The 20,746-nt window shown below is 39.6% G+C and overlaps 1 protein-coding gene across 4 annotated transcripts in view; it reads right to left on the reverse strand.

Moving 5' to 3' along the window:
• Usp40 (ubiquitin specific peptidase 40) overlaps positions 1-20,746 on the reverse strand; it is a 78,406-nt gene that overhangs the window by 25,655 nt on the left and 32,005 nt on the right. For all 4 annotated transcript variants that reach the window (XM_059278798.1, XM_059278797.1, XM_059278800.1 and 1 more), the window contains 8 exons: positions 15,913-16,213; positions 12,639-12,720; positions 10,681-10,852; positions 8,423-8,507; positions 7,361-7,431; positions 5,678-6,000; positions 4,663-4,786; positions 2,961-3,018 (listed from right to left, as the gene is read on the reverse strand). In XM_059278798.1, coding sequence (XP_059134781.1) covers positions 2,961-3,018; positions 4,663-4,786; positions 5,678-6,000; positions 7,361-7,431; positions 8,423-8,507; positions 10,681-10,852; positions 12,639-12,720; positions 15,913-16,213 — 1,216 coding nt within the window. The remainder of the gene's footprint in view (positions 1-2,960; positions 3,019-4,662; positions 4,787-5,677; positions 6,001-7,360; positions 7,432-8,422; positions 8,508-10,680; positions 10,853-12,638; positions 12,721-15,912; positions 16,214-20,746) is intronic.

Genomic DNA, 20,746 nt, shown 5'->3' on the forward strand with positions numbered 1-20,746 from the left:
ACTCCATGGTCAGAACAACAGAGAATGTGTAAGTTAAGAGCAAAGGAACAGCACAAGCTAGAAGACAGAGTGCAAAGGCAAGAAAGTTCAGAGAACAGAGCATGGAGAGTCTCCAGGGAGACGAGAGCTTGTGCAAGGGACTCACAAAGGCAGTCTGCAGTTTGCTGTGAATAAGCAGAGTGCTGGCAATGAGGTCATAGATAGGCAGGCCCTGACTGCAAGACCCACAGATAGATAGCTTTAGGGTAGTGGGAAAGCAGAAGGAGCTTGAACAGAGGGCAGGATCTAGCTCCTGAAGTGGAGAGGATCCCTTGCTGCTTGAGACATGGTGTGGAGGGAGAACAGGTGTCGAGAGGAGGAAATTAGTTACTGGGCACAGTATCGAGCCAGTGTTCTTTATAGACCATATGCCTTTGATAAACTCGACTGATGTATTTTTACTTAGAGTAATATATATCCAGTCTAAGAGACAGGGTTTCTCTGTGTAGCCCTGGCTGTCCTGGAACTCGCTCTGTAGACCAGGCTGGCCTCAAACTCAGATCTTCCTGCCTCTGCCTCCCCAGTGCTGGGATTAAAGGTGTATGCCATCACCACTCTCATTTATGTTTTTATAAGGTTGTATGTTTTACCTTTCTCCAGTAAATATCTAGGAATATAATTGGTAAGTAAATGTTTACATTTAAACAAACCAAACAAAAACCAAATCTAAGTTTTCCAAAGAGAATATAGCACTTCCTAGTCCCTGCACACAGCAACTCCACAGTTGGTTCTTTTGGGATTGGATGTTTACCTAGGTGTAGGTGCTGCGACTTCCCTTTAGTGGCTCCTGACACTATTCTCTCACAGGCAGGCCTTCCTAATTTGGGCTGGGATTTCTTCTGTCTGGGTTACAAGTACTTTCTGTAAACTCTTTATCCAAGTCTAAAACACGTGTTTTATAAGTTTTTCTCCTAATTTGTAGCTTTTTTTTTTTTCAAATGTCCTTTGAAGAGAACTTATCATGGCTACTCTGGGTAATTTACTTTTTTTTTTTTTTTTAATATTCTTTCATGGTTTGAGTGTGCTTAAAAAAAAAAATCATTTCCATATAGTAAAGTCATCAAGATTTTCTCCAAGAAATTTTATTCTTTTCAGTTTTAGCATTTAGTTCTATACTGATTTTAAGTTAATATTTTATAAGATGGAGGGTAAAGATGAAGTCTATATCTGCATATATAGAAGTCAAATGATCCATAACTTGTCTATGGTACATTGGCTTCTTCTTGAAAGCCTTAAAGTCTTAAAGGTGCAAAAACTATTCTTTGTTCATTGTACATAAAAGTGAGTTACACACATCTACATGCTCTATGCTTCTTCCCAGATACCAACAGGCGGGACAAAGAGGAAGTCTTGAAGCCAAACACGGTAGCACTTCCTCAAAGCTGTCCTGGCTACTTTAAGGCTTTTGTTGTTGCTGCAGTTTTCGAGACAATGTCTCACTATGAAGCCCTGGCTGGTTTGGAACTTGCTATATGTAGACCAGGTTGACCATGCATTCACAGAGATCTGCCTGCCTCTGACTCCCAAGTGCTGAGACTAACCATACCTGGTTACTTTCAATTCTTTATATTTCCATGCAAATTTTAGAATGGCGTTATCTTGTAAAAATAAACCTGCTAATGGTTTTGAGTGAGAACACACTGACTCTAGGGAGATAAGCTCTTCACAATAGTGTGTCTTTGGATTCGTGAACGTGGTACACTGTTCCAGTTACTTGCATTTTTCTTTAGTTTCCTCTGCACGTTTTCTAGTCCTCATGGTATAGATTCTACATATATCTTCCAAACACATCTTTGATACTTTATGACATTATTACTGTTTCCTGGTAAGCACACCAGGGCAAACACTTGTAATTCTAATACTTAGGAGGCTGAGCTAGGAGGATTTTGAGTTCCAGGTCATCTTGAGCTATATAGTAAGACCCTATCCAAAACAAAACAAAACAAAACCCAGATAAATAAATACAGTTTTCTCCATTTTAATGTCCATTTTGTTTTTTGCTGTTGACAGATAAAAGTTTAATGGATTCCTGTATATTGATTTTGAATTCTTGCATTTAATGAGATACCCATTTATATTCACTAAAATGACAATGAGAAGGGACCATCACAAACATTAGCAAGGACTTGGAGAAACTGCAACCCTGACACACTACTAATGTTCTGAAAATTAGTTAAACTAATTTACTAATGGTAAATACTTCAGCCACTTTGGAAATTGTATGGCAATTTCTAATAAAAATAAACATAAGTTTGCCAGATGACTCACAGTAGTATAATGTTCTAAGTCTAACCAAGAGCCTAGAAAGCACATGTCTACATGAAGATTCACATCCAAGTGTGTACAACAGTACTACTCCAAAAGGCTAATGAAATGTGAACATTCTACAACTGAATGGCAGTCAGAACTAAAAGGGGATAAACTGTTTGGAAAGTTCTAACTAATGGACAGACTTCAAAGACTAGTGTGCTAAGCAAGAAGCCAGACACAAAAATCTACGAACCATGTGGCTCCATTTATATGAAATGTTCAGAGAATGAACTGACAGAGACAGAAAGCCCATGGATGTTTCTGGAATGATAGAGATGTTCTAAAACTGGACCGTGATCTTCTATATCCATACATTCCTGACTGTCACTAAATTATACACTCAAGTTGAATGGATTTTATGATATCTAGTGAATACAACTGAGTCAGGTATCTCATTGTCTTGGGGAGAAAGGGATAAGTTTGAGAAGGACACAGAAAAATTTTTATGGTTCAATTAAAAACAAACACATGAAAAAATATTAACATTTGTCCATTTTGGGTGGTAGATATGAGAGATTTCCTTACTTTTTGTACTCTTCCATATTTTTTCAATTAAAAAAAAAACAAAATTAAATTAAGCTAAAAACCAAAAAGCAAATAGAAATGATTACCTAGTTCCTTCATTAATTTTAATTCCTTTATGGCTTTAATTCGAATATCAAACACCACCTAAAATAGAGAAATAAACTAATGACTGTGTATAGGTTCAATGGATGGAGATGAAAATGAAGATTACCGGTGTGTACACGTAGAGATCATTTGACATATTACATGACATTTGTTTTTGTCTACAGAGTTGAGCCACCCTGACATCATTCTGTAAGACTGAAAGCAAAAGCTCAGAAGAGATCCTGTCTTCACCAAACTGATGGTAATGGGGATAAAAGGATACCATGGGAAATGAAAGAAACAGGTCTCACTGGAAAGTAATCAACTGATGACCACTCACCTGTAAAAGTCAAGGAAAGAAATAGTGGACAGGCCCATTCCTCACAATGGGGACAATGGAGCTGGACCCCCGGAACAGAGGATAAAAGCGCATAACAGCAATCCAAGATGACTATGGCTTCCACTTAAGTGACTTTTAGATTCTTTTTCTTTTTAGCTCACTTTAGGGCAATATCCCCTAGGGATCAAATGCTGGTAAAACTTAGAGGTGAAAGTGATGTCAGAGAGCATACACCTGGTCCTCCACCAGAACCCACATGGTGCCGAGCAGCAGCAGAGTCAAGTGACAAAGGGCATCCCCAGCACTTTCCACTTAGGGTCAGGTACTAGTGTGCACTGGTCCTATACTGTTCTTCTAAGACAACCAACGAGTATAATGCTCCTTAAGAAATTATAACGTCAAGGATCGAAAAGATGGCTCCAGGGAGACAGTTTCTGCTGCCAAGCCTAATGACCTGAGTTTGATCCTTGGAACCTGCATAGTGGAGAGAGAGAGAACCAACTTCCAGGCTGTTCTCTGACCTCCACATGCATGCCTGTTCCCACAAATAAACAAATGTAAAGGAAAAAATTTAAAGAAATTATAAATTAGTATAAAAGAAAACAACTTAGTTTAATTTGCTATAGAAAAAAATCATTAATAAGCTAGTGACAAGAAAATATAAAAAGATGTTTCCTAACCAGGTATGGCAACACATGGCTTTAATATCAGCACTCAGGAGACAGAGGCAGGTAGATCTCTGCGAGTTTAAGGCCAGCCTGGTCTATATAGGAAGTTCCAGGACAGCTAGAACTACATAGAGAGACTCTGTCTCAAAGACCCAAACACTGCGCCCCCCCCCCCAAAATAAAAGAAAGAAAAAATTATTTGAGATTATTTTTAAGAAAATTAGAATTATAGTCTTCAAATGGAGCTGGAGGAATTCCTTCTAAGGGCAGTTGGTAGGACACAGTATATATATATATATATATATATATATATATAGAAAGAATAATTTAGGATAAAAGCAAAAACTTGGCAACACAAATACCAAAATAACAAATATACATTTGCACATACACATGTGCACTTTAAACAATGCAGAGAAGATCCTTGACAACAGATCTTCGTGTTTATAAAATCCAGAGGACTCCATGAACCACCAATGAGTCCCATATTCTAGCTGTAGACTTCTAGGGTTAGGAGTGTAAAAGAGCACAAACTGCTTTGAAATAGGCCACTGGTTGATATAAGTAAATAAGCAGTAATAAAGGCAGTAAGACTTCAGATGTCTATTGACACCGCTGTTCTGAAAGACTGACTGTTTTATAAATATAAATTCTGTCGCCAGACACTGCTAGCCAGGCTAATGGCCATCTACTCACTGTGTGCATGGTTGCGGCTATCTGAACCTGCTCCTCTTCAGATTCCAACTGGCACAAGTTTTTCACTTGGAGCCAATTCAGCTCCTCCACACTGGAGGTCCATCTCCCTTGTCTGGGCAACAGACTGTAAGTAAAGAAGGACATTGAAAGAATGAGTCCTTCCACTTTCCTTGGGCATCACTTTTCTAAACCAGGCATGTATCTCTTAAAGTGACTAAAGAAAAGGGACCACACTCTACTGACTCGCTGCCACAACACCAGCTACCTTTTTAGGGTAATCCCAAGTTAAATAATTGGTGCTTGTTTTCAAGGAGTTTTTTTTTTCTTTTGAGATAAGGTCTTATGCAGCCCAGGCAGACCTTCAATTCACTATGTAGCCAAGACTGGTCTAAAACGCCCAAGTGCTGGGATGACAGACATGAACTACTACATGTAGTACTACACCCGGCTTCAAGGGACATGTCTAAATGAGTTCTACTGGGTAGTGCTGTAATTAGGATTACTTTGAAAGTTCTCCCCCTGGTGGGAGGACCAACCCTGAAGCTGCCTAAGTCCAGAACCAGGGTTATGACTTGGCCTGCCCCCACATCTACCCCATCTATGATTTGCTGGAGAATATGAAGGAACCTGACCTGCAGGCCCAAAGCTGCAGGATCTCCATAACACAGGGCAACAACAGGATATCCAAGAAGAGTCCCAGTGAGGACCCAGCATTGATAGTGTAATAGAAACCAAAGTCCTCAAGCCAGACCAATGACTCTTTGCGAGGAACACTTGCAAGTAAAGATACGTGGACATAGGGGCTCACGGTGTGACTCACTGTGTCACACTGCAGCTTCCATGACGAGATTTTTAATTTTTTCCCTTTTTTTCTCCTAAATTTTGTTTTATTGGGGGGGGGAGTACAAAGGTGGAGGCAGATGCAAAGGGATAGGGAAATGAAAGATACATGATGTAAAAGACACACAGAATAAATAAAAAGAAAGTTCTCCCCTTTCTCTTTTCAGTGAGTTACCTGTTATCATCACTGTCTGCATCCTGAACCAAAATTAAACTTCCATTTCTGAGACCTTGTTCTCTGAATGTCTTCTTCATGTCCTCCTTGGGAATAGCAGTCCAACACTCTTCATCTGCAGACTCCACACTGTTCGTGAGGAGGACGCCTACAGGAATGGCCAAGGCTGTGAACACAGTGCCCACTTCTGCGTTAGCTGGAAAGACGTGTGGCGACTCCACCAACTGCTCACACTCTGAGCCTTCACCACTCATTTCGAGATGAAGAATGTGTAACACCAGAGGCTCACAATCAGAACCAGTCTGAATCTGGACCCCACCAACCTGCAACAACATCAACACAACCACTAGGGAAGTTTGTTTGCCAAATTAAAACAACACCCTACCACAGCAAAAAGCCTGTTCTTGTAGCACAACCCACAGGTTTTCCAACTGAAATAGTTAATCGTTTTTTCATACTGCCTTTTAAGTACTGAAAGAACAACTTTGGATTTTACATTGAAAATTTCTCTTATCCATCTTTTCTGATTTGAAAGGAGAGATTTATGAGCTGCCGAATGGTGGTGATGAGCCCCTGGAAAGTCAAAGGATAAGGATAGGTCACAGAGCAGCAGAGATGCACCTCACTCCTTTCTGAGATAGTGTTCACTCCTCCGTCATCCCTACCTCAGCAGTGCTGGCCACACCCTTCCCCATCCCTACAGCCTATGGTGAAGTTATTTGCACACGAAGGCCATTGCTGACTAACCTATCTCTGCATCTAGCACGTGACATATAGTCTGGTAAAACGGAGGTGCTCAATAAATTACTGTTATGTGTGTGCATTTGTGTGTACAGGTGTGCACGAACACATGCATATATGCATGTGTGTGTGCAGCCAAGGTGACAGTCTTGGGTGTCCTTCCTTTTTGTTGAGACAGAGTCTCTCATTGACCTAGAACTCACCAAGCAGGCTAAGCCGCTGGCCAGTAGCCCCAGCAATATGCCCATTTCTACCTCCCCAGTGTGGGGATTACAAGAGCATGTCATCATACCTGGCTTTTTTACCTGGGGTCAGGGGATCTATCTCAGGTCTTCAAGCACTTTACCTAGGAACAATCTCCTCTGTCATCAAAATATTTAATTTAATCTAACAACTACCACTGACTGGACCTCAAAAGTACTGAACATTCCAGCAATTTCCTTTCCTCCATTTTTCCCTTGCACCTCTTTTCAGTTTCTAAACACATATCTTAGGCTGGCCTAGAACTCACTATGTAGTTTAGGCTGCCCTTCAACTTGAGCAGTTCTGTCTCAGGCTTCCCTGGTGCTGGGATCACATGTGTTCATTACATCCTGTCCATTACAGTAATTTTCTAATGGCTAACTGCATGCTGAATAAAATTTCATTATAATGACTTTTGTGTTTGGAATGACACTTAGTCTCAGGTTGCCCAGGTTGGCTTTGAACTTGCTATGTAGCTGAGGATGACCTTAAACTTTGATCTTCTTGCCTCTACTTCCTGAGTGCTGAGATTACAAGTGTGTGCCATCATCATACTTGGTTTTATGTAGCGCTGGGGACTGGGCTGGGTCCAAGGCTTCCTGCATGCTAGGCAAGCACTCTACCAACCAGGATAGCCCTGCAATGGAATTTTCAAACACCCTAAATTACCATGAATATTTCTTCAGCCATTTTTCTTACCTCTACTCCATTCCATACAAAGATGTCTTCCCCATCAGCGATTTCAGCTTCACACAGTGTCAGTTCATCTCCTAGAATGATGAGACAGTCAATTCATTCCCCATGACCACCAACTGCAGCTAAGCTAAAGAGAGAGCTGCAACTCTCCAATGTGTATTTGAAAAGGCACTTATTAAGGAAATCACAAAAACCATTAATTATTTTATTATTTATAGTATTTTATATTGCTTTTATCTGGATCATTATATGGTTTTGTTAGCACAGCAGCAGGACAGGAGGGTACACAGAAGTCAACAGTCAGGCCCATGTCACCTGAGATTAGGCATAGACTCCAAATGGCACCGGATCACCACCAATCTGCTGTAGGGGTTAGTTGTCACACTATCTGGCAGGGTCCCAAATGTATGTTACTGCTCTGTCATTCTCACATTGGTTTGTTATTTCAGAGAAGTAAGTGCCTTTAAACTCTCAAGAGCTGTTTTTGTCTGCCTCAAAAACTGAAGCTGAGTGGGAAAAACAAAGTCACATAAATAAAATTTTAAGGGTTTTAAACCATTTTGCTCAATCATTTGTGGTTATATATACATATGTAAATTATATGTATATATAATTTAAAAGTTTTGGTAGAATGGTGGCCTTAAGTTTCAAAATGTATAAAACATTCCATATTGGGAAGATGGACAGATTGCTTCTTTAAAACTCACAATGTTACCGTAATCTATGCAATCAAAAGATGGAAGGGCTACTGAGACGGCTCAGTGGGAAGATACTTGCTGACAGGCTGATGACCTGAGTTCCCATATGGTGGAAGCAAAGAATCCACTCCTGAAAGTTGTCCTCTGACTTCCAATGGCTCCTGTGTCTCCATGTGCACACCCTTGTGCTGGTGCACATACACACACACACACACACACACACACACACACACACACACACATACACACAGATAAATGCAATTTTAAAAAGAAGGTAGGAGGCAGAAAAGGACTGACAAAGAAAATTACAGATAAATTCCCAAGATAAACACATAAAATGAGTTGCTATGTTCCTTATTGATCTTACCATCGAGGGTATGGTACACATGAAGTCCTGCTGGCACACGCTTCGCAACACTAAGAACCATGTCTCCTTCCCAGAATTCCAATAGCTAAAGAACATTAAGAGTGGAGAGACAGTGAGCTATAACATATGAGTAGCAGCACAAGCCCTGACTCAGGAAGAACAGCAAATGAATACTCCTGTCCCTGACCAACACCAGCATTTTAGAAAGAAACATCGTTTGATAAGTTATTCGAGTCCGAAGATGTTGACTGCATCCATTACTGACTGAAGAATTTAGATGCAAAAGGAAAAACCCTAATAGCCATCTAAACAGTCTTATTCAATGTAAGGACCAAGCCGGCCTAGGAATTTCTGCCCCAAGGAGCTATGGTTTTGCTTAGAAAAGCGACACTGGCTCCAGCCCACATGAATGCTCCAGGGACGCTAGAAAGGAAGGCCCTACTCTAAATTTAAAAAGGAGTTTTTATTTTGGGCTGGAGTGTAGCTCAGTGGTACAGTATTTGCCTAGCTTGCATGAGGACCAGAGTTTTATGCCAGCACCACACACAAGCACAGGATCTGTTATCTACTGGACGGCCAGAGGTTTGCTAAGTTTCTACACCTGAGCCTGAGGACTGTAGGAACTGCGCTGAAATAATATTAGAACGACATTTCTACTCTAGGCTTTCTTCATAACACTGTAAGATATTTCTCGTAAAAAGCCAAGACATTTTGTTCTAGAAGATGTTTATAAGAGTCATTTACTGTGTTGATTTCCTGGTCTCTTGCCAGCAGCTTATACCTGAGGTAACAGTGTGCAGAGATGTGTGCGTGAAATACTAGATAGACAGCAGAGAAAAGAGAGCACATACTCAAGAGACAAGTCAGGCCTTTGCAATGTGAAATGCCCTCCACAAGCTCAGAGCCCCAAGTGCCAGGACAGGCTCCAAAGCTACACAGAGAGAAACCCTGTCTCGAAAAAACAAAAACAAAACAACAACAAAAAAGATACTAGTTTGCTTTTCTTAGGAGAAAATAAAAGAAAAAGCTGATACTTTTGGTGATAGATACAAATATTTAGAGAATTCATTTAAATTTATTCTGGGGCACTCTTGCCCCAAGTTTACATTTTCTTCTTTTTTCTCCTCTTTTTTGACATGGAGTCTCAAACTTACTGTGTAGCTGAGGCTGACCTTGAACTCCTGATCTGCCTGCACCTTGAAAATGCTGGGATAATAGACATGTGCCACTAAGCCTGGCCAGAGTTTCCATTTCTACATCCTCTGATCAGGAAGTAGTGAGGGTGAGGAAGTGGGGCTAAGGGACAGGACAGCAGGTAGAAGGAGGAGAGCAGGGCTGAGGTCCTAGCACTACCTAGCACTACCATGCTAACTAGATGTCTGTGCATGTGCAACACTGGATGCTTTCAGATATAATTTATTTTCAAAATGGAGCTGGCTTGCCCTGGTGAGGCTGAAGAGCCAAATGAAATGATGTTTATGAAAGCATCATGAGTAAAAATGAGGATCCTCTCCACTGTCCTGTGACTTGAAATACAGGCAAATCAATGACCTGGAGATGAACACTAGATGAAACTCCCTGTCTGGTCAATCACATCTGTAAATCCAACACTCGGGAGGCTGAAGCAGGAGGATTACTGTGAGTCTGAGGCTAGTATGGGCTATAGAGTGACACCATCTCAAAATCATAGAAACAAGAGCTAAATATCAAACAAAAGGATCTATTAAGGGCTTGCCTAGTATGTTCACACCAGAACAACAAATACAAATATTAGTAGTCAAGTGACCTAACACCAGACAATACAAAACTAGTTATCTTCATTTGTTCAGTGGTTCTTGTTTTAAGTATTAGGCTCAACTTTTCCTCTCATTTCTTTTGAAAAGCAATTCTCTTTCATTTGTTTTGCAAAAGTAGAGACAATTTTACTTTGTCATCTATCAGGCTCCATCAGTCACCTCAAAAACTGCTGAGAAAATACACAGAAATGCATTTCTGAAGACTTACAATGGTGGCACAAACCTGTGATCCCAGTACTTAGGGGGCTGATGTGGGAGAACTGTGGTTTCACGTCCAGCCTGGGCTATATAGTGAGATACTATCTAAAAACAAATCAAACCAACCACGCAACCAATCGAACAAAGAACAACAGAACCCCAGACTTCCAAGTAAGAGAAGGTTTGGTTCATTTATGCACAGGCAGATATAGCCAGCCTGAAATAGACCTCAATGTTTCTGTTAAGAGAAAAAATAAGAATTACCTGAAATATTGACTGACGGAGATCTCCTAAAGTTTTTCTTTTATCAAAGGTTAAATCCCACACACTCTCTGTCTGAGAGATTTCAGGGTGCAGAGCCCCATTGAAGAAACGGTAGTGAGGACCCAGATGGAGATGCAATTCAAAATTGTTGTTTGCAGAGTCACATTCTGCCCTTTAGAGACATAAAAAATATTCATATACTATGTTTTTGTAACATTCTATCTCAAACCAAAAATAGTTGTCTTACTAATACAAGCAAGTTCTCCATTCTACTTTGGTAACATCTTTTTCTTCTGCCTGCCAAAATGATTCATTTTGGCTTTCAACACAAAGCATACATTCAGTTGGAAGTGCATCATGAATTCTAAGAGAAAACTGTTTCCATGGAAACTGTACACTGTTAGCCATCTCCAGTCCTGTCACAAACACTGACAGACAGAATGCTGAATGCCCACACACATGTTCAGAGGTGGATTCCCAACTTCCACTAGGCTCCCGAGGCTTTCCCAGAAGATGCCAACAACTGTTAGAAGATCTTCCCAGCATTTGTCTCCAGGCTGAAAACCTGAGTGACAAGCTGTTTCCTGCTCCTCTCTGCCTACACTCGGTTGACTCAAAGCCTGGCACAAAACTCATCCTCCTAGGCAGAATGACCAGTGCTGGGTGGGAATGAGGCTGCCACCAAGACTCAGTACTTTAGATGCATTCTATTCTGATCAAGAGAAACATTAATAAAGCCACACTAAGGACTTTAGTTTTAGCTTTTGCTGTTTTGTTTTTATTTCTTGAGTTGCAACTGCTAACCTAACAGGTTTTTTTCTGCATTTAAAATGTTTCAATGTTTTAGCTTTTATTGAGAGTTCCATTGATCTTGGTGTCTCATTCGCTGGATCTGCTAATTTCACTCCCAGCTACAAGTCCAGGATAAAATTTCTGAACACAAGCCGGGCGGTGGTGGCGCGCGCCTTTAATCCCAGCACTCGGGAGGCAGAGCCAGGCTGATCTCTGTGAGTTCGAGGCCAGCCTGGGCTACCAAGTGAGTCCCAGGAAAGGCGCAAAGCTACACAGAGAAACCCTGTCTCAAAAAACCAAAAAAAAAAAAAAAAAAAAAAAAAAAAAAAAAAAAAAAATCTGAACACAGCTTGCTACATTATCTGCCCCTTCAACACCCAGGAGGATCATAGAAACATCCATTTCCCTCTCCTAATACTCTGCTGACATCCCTGGAAAGCAAATACAACAGCAGAACAGTCTCGAAAGCCCAAGGTTAGCCATGCTCTCAAGTCATGCTTTCAGTTATTTTAAGCCTTTATTTTTATTTTGGGTATTTTGCTTATATGTACACATGTGCATGTATATATATGCATGGCCATACGTGTGCAGTACCTTCAGAGGCCAGAAGAGAGCATAGATCCCAGAGAACAGGAGTTACAGACAGTTGTGTGCACGGTGTGGGTGTTGGAAACAAGGTTCCTCTGGAAGAGCAAGCAGCCAGAGTTACAGACAGTTGTGTGCATAGTGTGGGTGTTGGAAACAAGGTTCCTCTGGAAGAGCAGCCAGTGGTCTTAACCACTGAGTCCAGCCATTACAGTCCTCATCTACCCACCCACCTACCCTAGACTGACATTAAGCTCCTTTGCAATCAACCCACCTCTAGTCTTCAGTCACTGTGTGTTAGTTCTTACAACTACTTAAAACTGAGGGAATCATTTGGCCAGGCAGAGCACAATTCTTGTAGCACAACTGCAAGCTTGTGATCATGTCTCTAGACTTCCTAGGCTCTGACTGCTACTTAGCAATGGTTACTGTATGTTATTACTCACTCTTACATATGGATAAATAGTATCTTTACTATAACTAGTTGATAGGTATATACACTTTCATACTTAATGCTTATGTCCCAAACTGATGAGTATTTTCCAGAAACACTTTGCAAACACCAAATGTATTCAAACTACCTTCTCATGTGCAGTTGAATGTTGGCTGCATCCATTTCCTTCAGCAAATGACATGGAACCCCGTATCTTGGGTTGGCTCGAGCTGTGAACAAAACTGTCCATTAATTTGTTTTGACTAAACAAAACTGGGTTGCTAAGGAGGCAGGATGAAAGTCTGAGGTCAGGTGTGGTAATACATACCTGGGATTCCAGCACTGGGAAAGCTGAGACACAAGGAGTTGGAGGCCAACCTGGGATACACTGAAAGACATTCTCTCAAATCATATGAGGGGCTGAAGAGATGGCTCAGAAGTCAAGTGTGCTTGATGCTTTTGCATAGGACTGGGGTTTGGTTCTTATCACTTCAGGCAGCTTCAACTGCCTATAATTCCAGGGGTCTGATGCCCTCAGATACATGCATGCATATATGCACGCAAGCAGACATGCACATACACAACTGTGCTGGAAGCCAGGGGCACTATCATTGACTAGTTAAGTGAAAACAGATTTTTCTCTCAATCTTAGTTTTGCTGGATAAGCACCACCAACAACAAAAAGATGAGAATAACTTTTTTTTTAGGTTGATCTACAAGAATCCCATTGTTTCAACTCTCTTTGAGCATTTTGTTGTTGTTATTTAAAGAACACTCACTAGTTTTGTTCCTATTATAAATTTAACAGTTGGTTACTGTAAAAACTCAGAAATTAGGGCTGGAGGTAGCTCAGCAGTTAAGAGCTTTCCTTCCAGGAGACCCAGGTTTGGTTTTCAACACCCACATTGTGTCCAACAACCCTCCGTAACTCAAGTTCTAGGGGATCCAATGCCCTCTTCTGGCCTCCAGGGCACCCAGGCACACATATGGTGCATATACATACAAGGCAAAACACTCACACACTTAAAATATATAAATCTTTTTTAATTCTAGAAATCATTTTTTTTTTTTTTTGATAGAGGATCCCACGATAGCCTGGGCTGGCCTGAAACTATTTAACTTGGGTTGGTCTTGAATTCACTACAATCTTCTTGCCTGAGGCTCCCAGGTGCTGGGGTTATATGTATGAATCACCATGACTAGTGAGAAAGTTATTTTCAAAGTATATTAGGGGACTACCTGTAGTCTCACCCCCAAGACATCACCCACACATACATTTTATAAAAACTGAAATGTAGTCAGCAAACTGGTAGTTTGCTTTTTCACTTCGTATTCCCACAGGCTTAAATATGTGACTGAACAGTTGTGTACTTAGGAAGTAGCATAATTAGTCTAATATTTTTCTTTATTTTGAAAAAAATTACTTAACATGCATGAGTTTTTTTGCCTGCATGTGTGCCTCTGTACCACCTGTGTATCTGGTGCTCTTGGAGGCCAGAAGAGGGTATTAGATTCCTGGAGCTGCAGACAGTTTTGAGTCATTATGTGAGTACTGGGAATCAAAACCCAGATCCTCTGACAAGCAGCCAGTAAGCTTAACCACTGAGCCATCTCTCCAGTCCCTAGCCTTTTTCTGTTAGATAGTGTGGTGGTCTGAATAAGAATGGCTCCCACAGACCCAGAGATTTGAATGCTTGGTCACCAGGGAACAGCGTATTAGGAGGTGTGGACTTGTTAGTGTAGATGTGGCTTTGTTGGAAGAAATGTGTCACTGGGGTGGACTTTGAGGTTTCAAATGCTCAAGCCAGGCCCTGTGTCACTCTCTCTTCCTGCTGACTGCCTATCCGGATACAGAACTCTCAGTTACCTCTCCAACACCATGTCTGCCTGAATGACACCATGCTTTCCACCATGATAACGGACTAAACTCTGAACTGTAAGCCAGCCCCAATTAAATGTTTTCCTTTATGAGAGCTGCTGTGGTCATCTGTCTTCACAGCAATAATTAAGACAGGTATGAAGGCGATTTCTAGCTAGAAATGATTATAAAGATAATGATGGCAACCAATACCTTTAAGTATTAAGTACTCATCCACTATCCTGACCTCCTTCTCTCTTGCTGCACTTGGATCTGCAGCTCTCTAGGCTGCAGAGTTACTAGGTTGCCCAGTCAGGCCTTGAACTGTAATCCTCCTGCCTCACTTTCTGAGTAGCTGGGATTACAGGTCTATGCCACTAGGTTGGGATCTCTTTCCTTCTTTCAAAGACAAAGACTTTCTGGTTCGCAGTTGTCATGTATATGCAAGATCTAGAAAGTTAGTTTTTCTTTCTCATGCAAATTAATAACTGTTTTATTATTTATAAAAAGGATCGCTATTCCCATTTTCTAAGAACATTATCTTACTGCTAATCATAGCTCTGCCAATCTAAGAAGCTTTTTCTTTTTCTTTTTTTGTGAAACAGGGTCTCACTAAATAACCCTGGGTAGCCAGAAATTTGCTATGAAATCAGGCTAGCCTTGAACTCAGAGAGATCTGCCTGCTTCTGCCTCCCAAGTCCTGTGATTGAAGGTGTAAACCACCACATTCAGCAGCAGTTTTTTTTACTTTTAAGAGAACTCTGGCAAGGGATCAAATCATCTTACTGATTTACTCATCGTAATAGTTTCTATTATAAATACTTATTTATTATGATGAGGTTGGGATGGTTAAACTATAAGGTAGGAGCTCTCTCAGAAGGTTCAACAGAGTGCTTCAAGTATATTTCAACTGCTCAAGAACATAATACTTTGAGGAAATGGAAGAGACAGGAGTGTAAAAAGCAAAGTAAAAAAACAGACCACATACAACTCAAAAGCAACACGTGGCTGAATGACAGAGCCAAGTGTAAACCTGGGCAACTGCACTCAAGTTTGCCACTTAATAACAACATATGCCATTCAAGAGCATTCAATTTTGAAAAATGCAACTATGACCAAGAGGAGAAAAATGTAAGACATTTTCTCATAAAATGACAAACTGGCCGGGCGGTGGTGGCGCACGCCTTTAATCCCAGCACTTGGGAGGCAGAGCCAGGCGGATCTCTGTGAGTTCGAGGCCAGCCTGGACTACCAAGTGAGTCCCAGGAAAGGTGCAAAGCTACACAGAGAAACCCTGTCTCGAAAAACCAAAAAAAAAAAAAAAAGACAAGCTGAAAAATAAAGTATGATTTCCTGCTTAAATAAAGATATGCATAAGTAAGGAAAACTTAAATGACAAGCTGATAGATTTCATTTGGCATACTAGACTTCCTAGTATTAGTTTTAAAATATGTAAAGACACCCAGGCAAACCCATCTAGTCAAAAGACACGACTTCAGGCAGCACTGGAAGCTTGTCTGCTGGAGTCACTAACAAGAAAAATCAGAACACTTCTCTCCCATACCTTCGGAGGGCCTCTGCAGCTTGGCTTTCCGATAAAACAGCATGTAGGCACTTTCTTTACCCTGGAACTGCTGTGCGATAGCGTTCTCTCTGATTGGCTGGACTTTGGAATCATTGATATCAAACCAGTGGGGGCAGCTGGTGTTATCACTTAACCCTGGGGGTTCTGAAGCAAGTGTATGTAGAATCTGTTCCTGGTTCCTTTGGAGATCAGACGGGGCCTGAGTAAAATGGCTCTTCAGGAGACTAACTGTATTTTCATCTGTGCTGAGCAGAAACATCTGAGGATGGAGCTGTAAGAACTATTCAGAACAAACAAAAACAAAAATTAGGTTTATTAAAAAAGTTTTAATAAAAAGGTTTTTAACTAGATAAGACTGTGTGTGTGTGTTTGGATGTTTTTAACTTTCCCTTTCTTTTTTGCTAGCCTTGTGTGTGTGTGGGGACACTCATGCGGGCATGACGAAATCTGAGCACACTGTTACGCATTAACAGTTCTGCTGAGGGAAAAAGTGACAAGCCACGATGTGAATGCACTTAACCATCTATCACCACTGTGTTTCAACAAGTGCTTCAATCGGGAAGAACAAACGTTTCTAAACTATCCAGAAGCCATCTAACTACAGATTCACATTTGCTGATTCTTGAGATTGAGTCCTGTGTTCTTGGAGTTCTCAGAAAACTCTTGCCCACACCTGTATGTTGAAGTGTTTTCAATTAAAAGGCTTCCACAAAACAAAGAAGCAACAATCAAAGTGAAAAAGTCTAAAGGAAAAAAATCTTTGCCCACTACAAATTGGATAGGGGATTAATATTGAGCATGTAGAAAGAATAACAAAATTAAAAAATAAAAAAAACCCACCAAATCAACCAATCAATAAATGATCTAATGAAATGAACAGAAAGTTCTCACTAGAAAAAGCACAAAGACCAATAAAAGCTTTAAAAAGAAATCAACATCCTCAGTCATCAGGGAAATGCAAATGAAAACCACTTCGATTCCATCTTACCCCAGCCAGAATGGCTGTCATCAAGAAAACAAGACAACAAATGCTGGAGGATCCTTGGGAAGAGGTGTAAGTAACCATTTATAGCCACTATGGAAATAAGTATGGATGTTCCTCAAAAAATGACAGCTGTGCCAACTCTGAGCATATATTGGAAGGACTCTAGCACACCACAGTCACTTGCCCATCCATGTTTATTGCTGTGCTATTCACAATAGCCAAGGGAACCAGAGTAGATGTTTGTCAAGAGATGAACAAAAAATGTGGTACATGTATACAATAAAATTTTATATAGCCATAAGGAAAAATGGAGTCATGACATCTGTAGGAAAATGAATATAACTGGAAATCATTATATTAAGCAAAGTAAGCTTTGTCTTAGGAAGACAGATAATATATGCTTCCTCTCATATGTGGAATCTAGATTTAAATATATGTATTTATAGATATCCATATATTAATAGGTATGCATTTATATGCATATTTATACATGGTGATATACATGGAGCAAGTGATCTTAAAGGCAGTGGGAAATAGAGACGGTAAAGAATATATGCAATAAGAAGTTGGGACTAACAGGAGGAAGAAAGGAAACCATTGTTGCAGGATATTTGTTCACACTGACACTCCTTGACTACCAATAAAGTTTACCTTGAATCAGAGGGCTGTGGAATATTCCTTTACACTGTGTGAATATATATCGCTATGATTGGTTTAATAAAGAAGCTGACTGGCTAACAGCTGAACAGGATAAAGTTAGGTGGGAGAGCCAAACGGAGAATGATGGAAAGAAGAAGGGTAGAGTCAGAGGAGTTGCCGGCAGAGGCAGAGAGAAGCAAGATAGGCATGCCATATTGAGAAAAGGTCCTGAGCCAAGTGGCAAAGCATAGATAAAAAATATGAGTTAATTTAAATGTAAAAGATAGCTAGTAACAAGCCTGAGCCATCAGCCAATCATTTACGATTAATATTAAGACTCTTAATGGTTATTCAAGAGCGGCTTCTGATATAGGAAAACTCTGCCTACAGAGGGTGAAGTCAGTGAGTCAGTCAATATTAATAAATATTATTAATATGAGCCATACAGGGTTTGGAGGACCCAGATAGAGGGGCACAGAAAGATACAGGAAGAGGCTTAAAGAGATTCACGGCCTTTTTGATCTGTGAAGTGTGGAAAGTTAGGGTCAGCTCATCATTTCTCTACTGTTCTTTAGATCTATCAGGTTTGTTTTTTTTTTAACCCCAACATCTGAATTCTGAGTTTTTATTGATATCAGAATAACTTAGATAAACACAATATCTTAAGGGACTATTCTTTTTTTCATTCTATAATTATATTTATGATATTCATTAATTACATTAATTGTATTGATTTATTATATTCATATTATGTCCTGATACTACTGTCCATTTGTGGGTTTTTTTCCATCACACAAAACAGAGATTCTGTACTTAGGAAATCATTGCTCTATATTCCTTTCTTCTCTGTCTTGAGATAATGTCTAATCTTTCTGTCTCTATGAATTTGTATATTCTATATATTCATGTAATACAATTCTATAGTATTTGTCCTTTTTTAATGTAAAAACATTTTATATACAACTGCGGGAGAAATAATATACAGATAGCTTGAACATAAAAACAGGTTATAATTTAAAGTCCAGAGTTATTTTAAACAGTAAAATATTCTCTCTGTAGAAAATAGTATAAATGATAACATTTCCCAATAAGCCCTTTTAAGCCAAATAATAGCTGAATTATACATATAAATATTGATTAGATTCTGGGATACAGAAGAAACCTATCTTCATCTGTTCAGAGAGCTACGTTTTACTTAAGTTGTGTAAGTGAGCTTCCTATTCATCTTCTCCTTCACTGTTTGATTTACGGCAGACATTTTTCTATTGGCTAATCCATATTCTAAAAAGATTTTAGCCTCCCCTCCTGAAAGTACAGCCAGCATTTTCTTTCATCAGCTTGATATGGTACAAATTCTTATCCTAGTAGTGAAATGTTTCATTAAAGCTTGCCCTGTGATTGGGTAAAACCAAAACTTATTATAAGCCACAGTCATCCTAGGGTCCCCCCTGCTATGTAGCCTCCCTGGATCTGTTGGTTGCAGTCTGATTATCCTTTGCTTTATATCTAGTATCTACTTATGAGTGAGTACATACCATTGTTTGTCCTTCTGAGTTTGGGTTACCTCACTCAGGATGATATTTTCTAGTTCTATCCATTTGCCTGCAAATTTCATGATGTCATTGTTTTTCTCTGCTGAGTAGTACTCCATTGTGTATATGTATCACATTTTCTTAATCCATTCTTCAGTTGACGGGCATCTAGGTTGTTTCCAGGTTCTGGCTATTACGAATAATGCTGCTATGAATATAGCTGAGCATGTTTCTTTGTGGTATGATTGAGCATTCTTTAAGGGACTATTCTATTATCACTAATTTCAGAATCCTTTGGTTTTATTTTGACTCTTTAAAACTTTTTTTGGTTTAATTTTTACTCTTTAAAACTTTTCTTAAGGTATAAATATTATTTTAAAATTTATAAGATTATTATATATATTTAAACTTTCTGTTATTATATTAATGGCCATATAGAGTACTAATTCTAGAAATAGGCTTTATCTAGCTTCCTGTATGTGATTTTGAGTCTGAAGCAGGTAACTAGGAACTAAGTTTATGTACTCCTGATGTACTTAACAAATTGTGGTCCTTTAACCTCTTGGAAATCTACTGCATATGACATTTAAAATGTTTAAGTTTTCTGCAGTGAACCATGATCATTCCTGGCAGTGACCTTTAAGGTCTCCAAGATGATGGGACACTGCGATGACAAAGCTACCTGGACTGCAATAACGCCATTAAGCTGACAATACCACCCAAAAATCAGCTTTGGACTACAAACTGCTCAGAACAACTTCAAACAGTTAGCTAAGATGGTCCAGCCTCATAGACTACTCCAGCCAGGATTTCAAATAAGCTCTGCACTTTCCCATCACACCTAGACTGGACAACAGCTAGCTCTTCCAGGACTTAATCATTATCTCAGTTTTTCTCAGGGTCTCCTAAAGATGCCATAACCCCAGATAGCAGGAAGTAATTTTAAGAACATGATGCTCATATTCCCAAGAGGTAGGGCGTGTGGTTTTTGGTTAGTCAGTGGGTTACGGATGGTTATCATCACTTAGGGGGGTTGTTTGCAAGTTGTTACTGGTCATGGTAAAGGAGGTTAGGTGTAGGGATCTCGTTCTGGAAAGATTTTTTTTTAAAGGGGGATATGGGAATGATAGGATAAAAGGGTAGGTAATTGAATCTACTTTTAAACTAAAAAGTAGTTATTAATTTCAAATATTTTACACTGGTATGGATTTTGATATATTGATACAAATTTAAGGTTATTTTTGTTAGAACATACTGTATATGTTTCTACTCTTGTTTAAAGTATTGTACCTATGAGGCTCATTTAAAAATGTAATGTAAAGTTCTAGTCCTTGAAAGCTATTTAGGATAAAGAAAAACAGGTTAGTAGTTAGTCATCTATACCAATCAAACTTATAGTCATGTTAGGTATAGTCATGTTAGGTATGTTTTCAAGGTCAAACAGAGATATATCTTAGATAGATGGTTTTTAAACACTTTAGAGAGCTACAGAATATGGCATTTAAGATGTTTTAATAACATAAGGCTTTTCATGACATCTGCTCCTGGCAACACCAATTTACTTCAAAAAAGATAATGGGCATTGAAGAACCTCTATATGGAATTTGCTTTCATCGTGGCAAAATTATCCACTGGGCAAGAAACTGCCCTTGCCTCA

This window comes from Peromyscus eremicus, chromosome 13, assembly GCF_949786415.1.
Source record: "Peromyscus eremicus chromosome 13, PerEre_H2_v1, whole genome shotgun sequence".
In the NCBI taxonomy this organism is placed as follows: Eukaryota; Metazoa; Chordata; class Mammalia; order Rodentia; family Cricetidae; genus Peromyscus; species Peromyscus eremicus.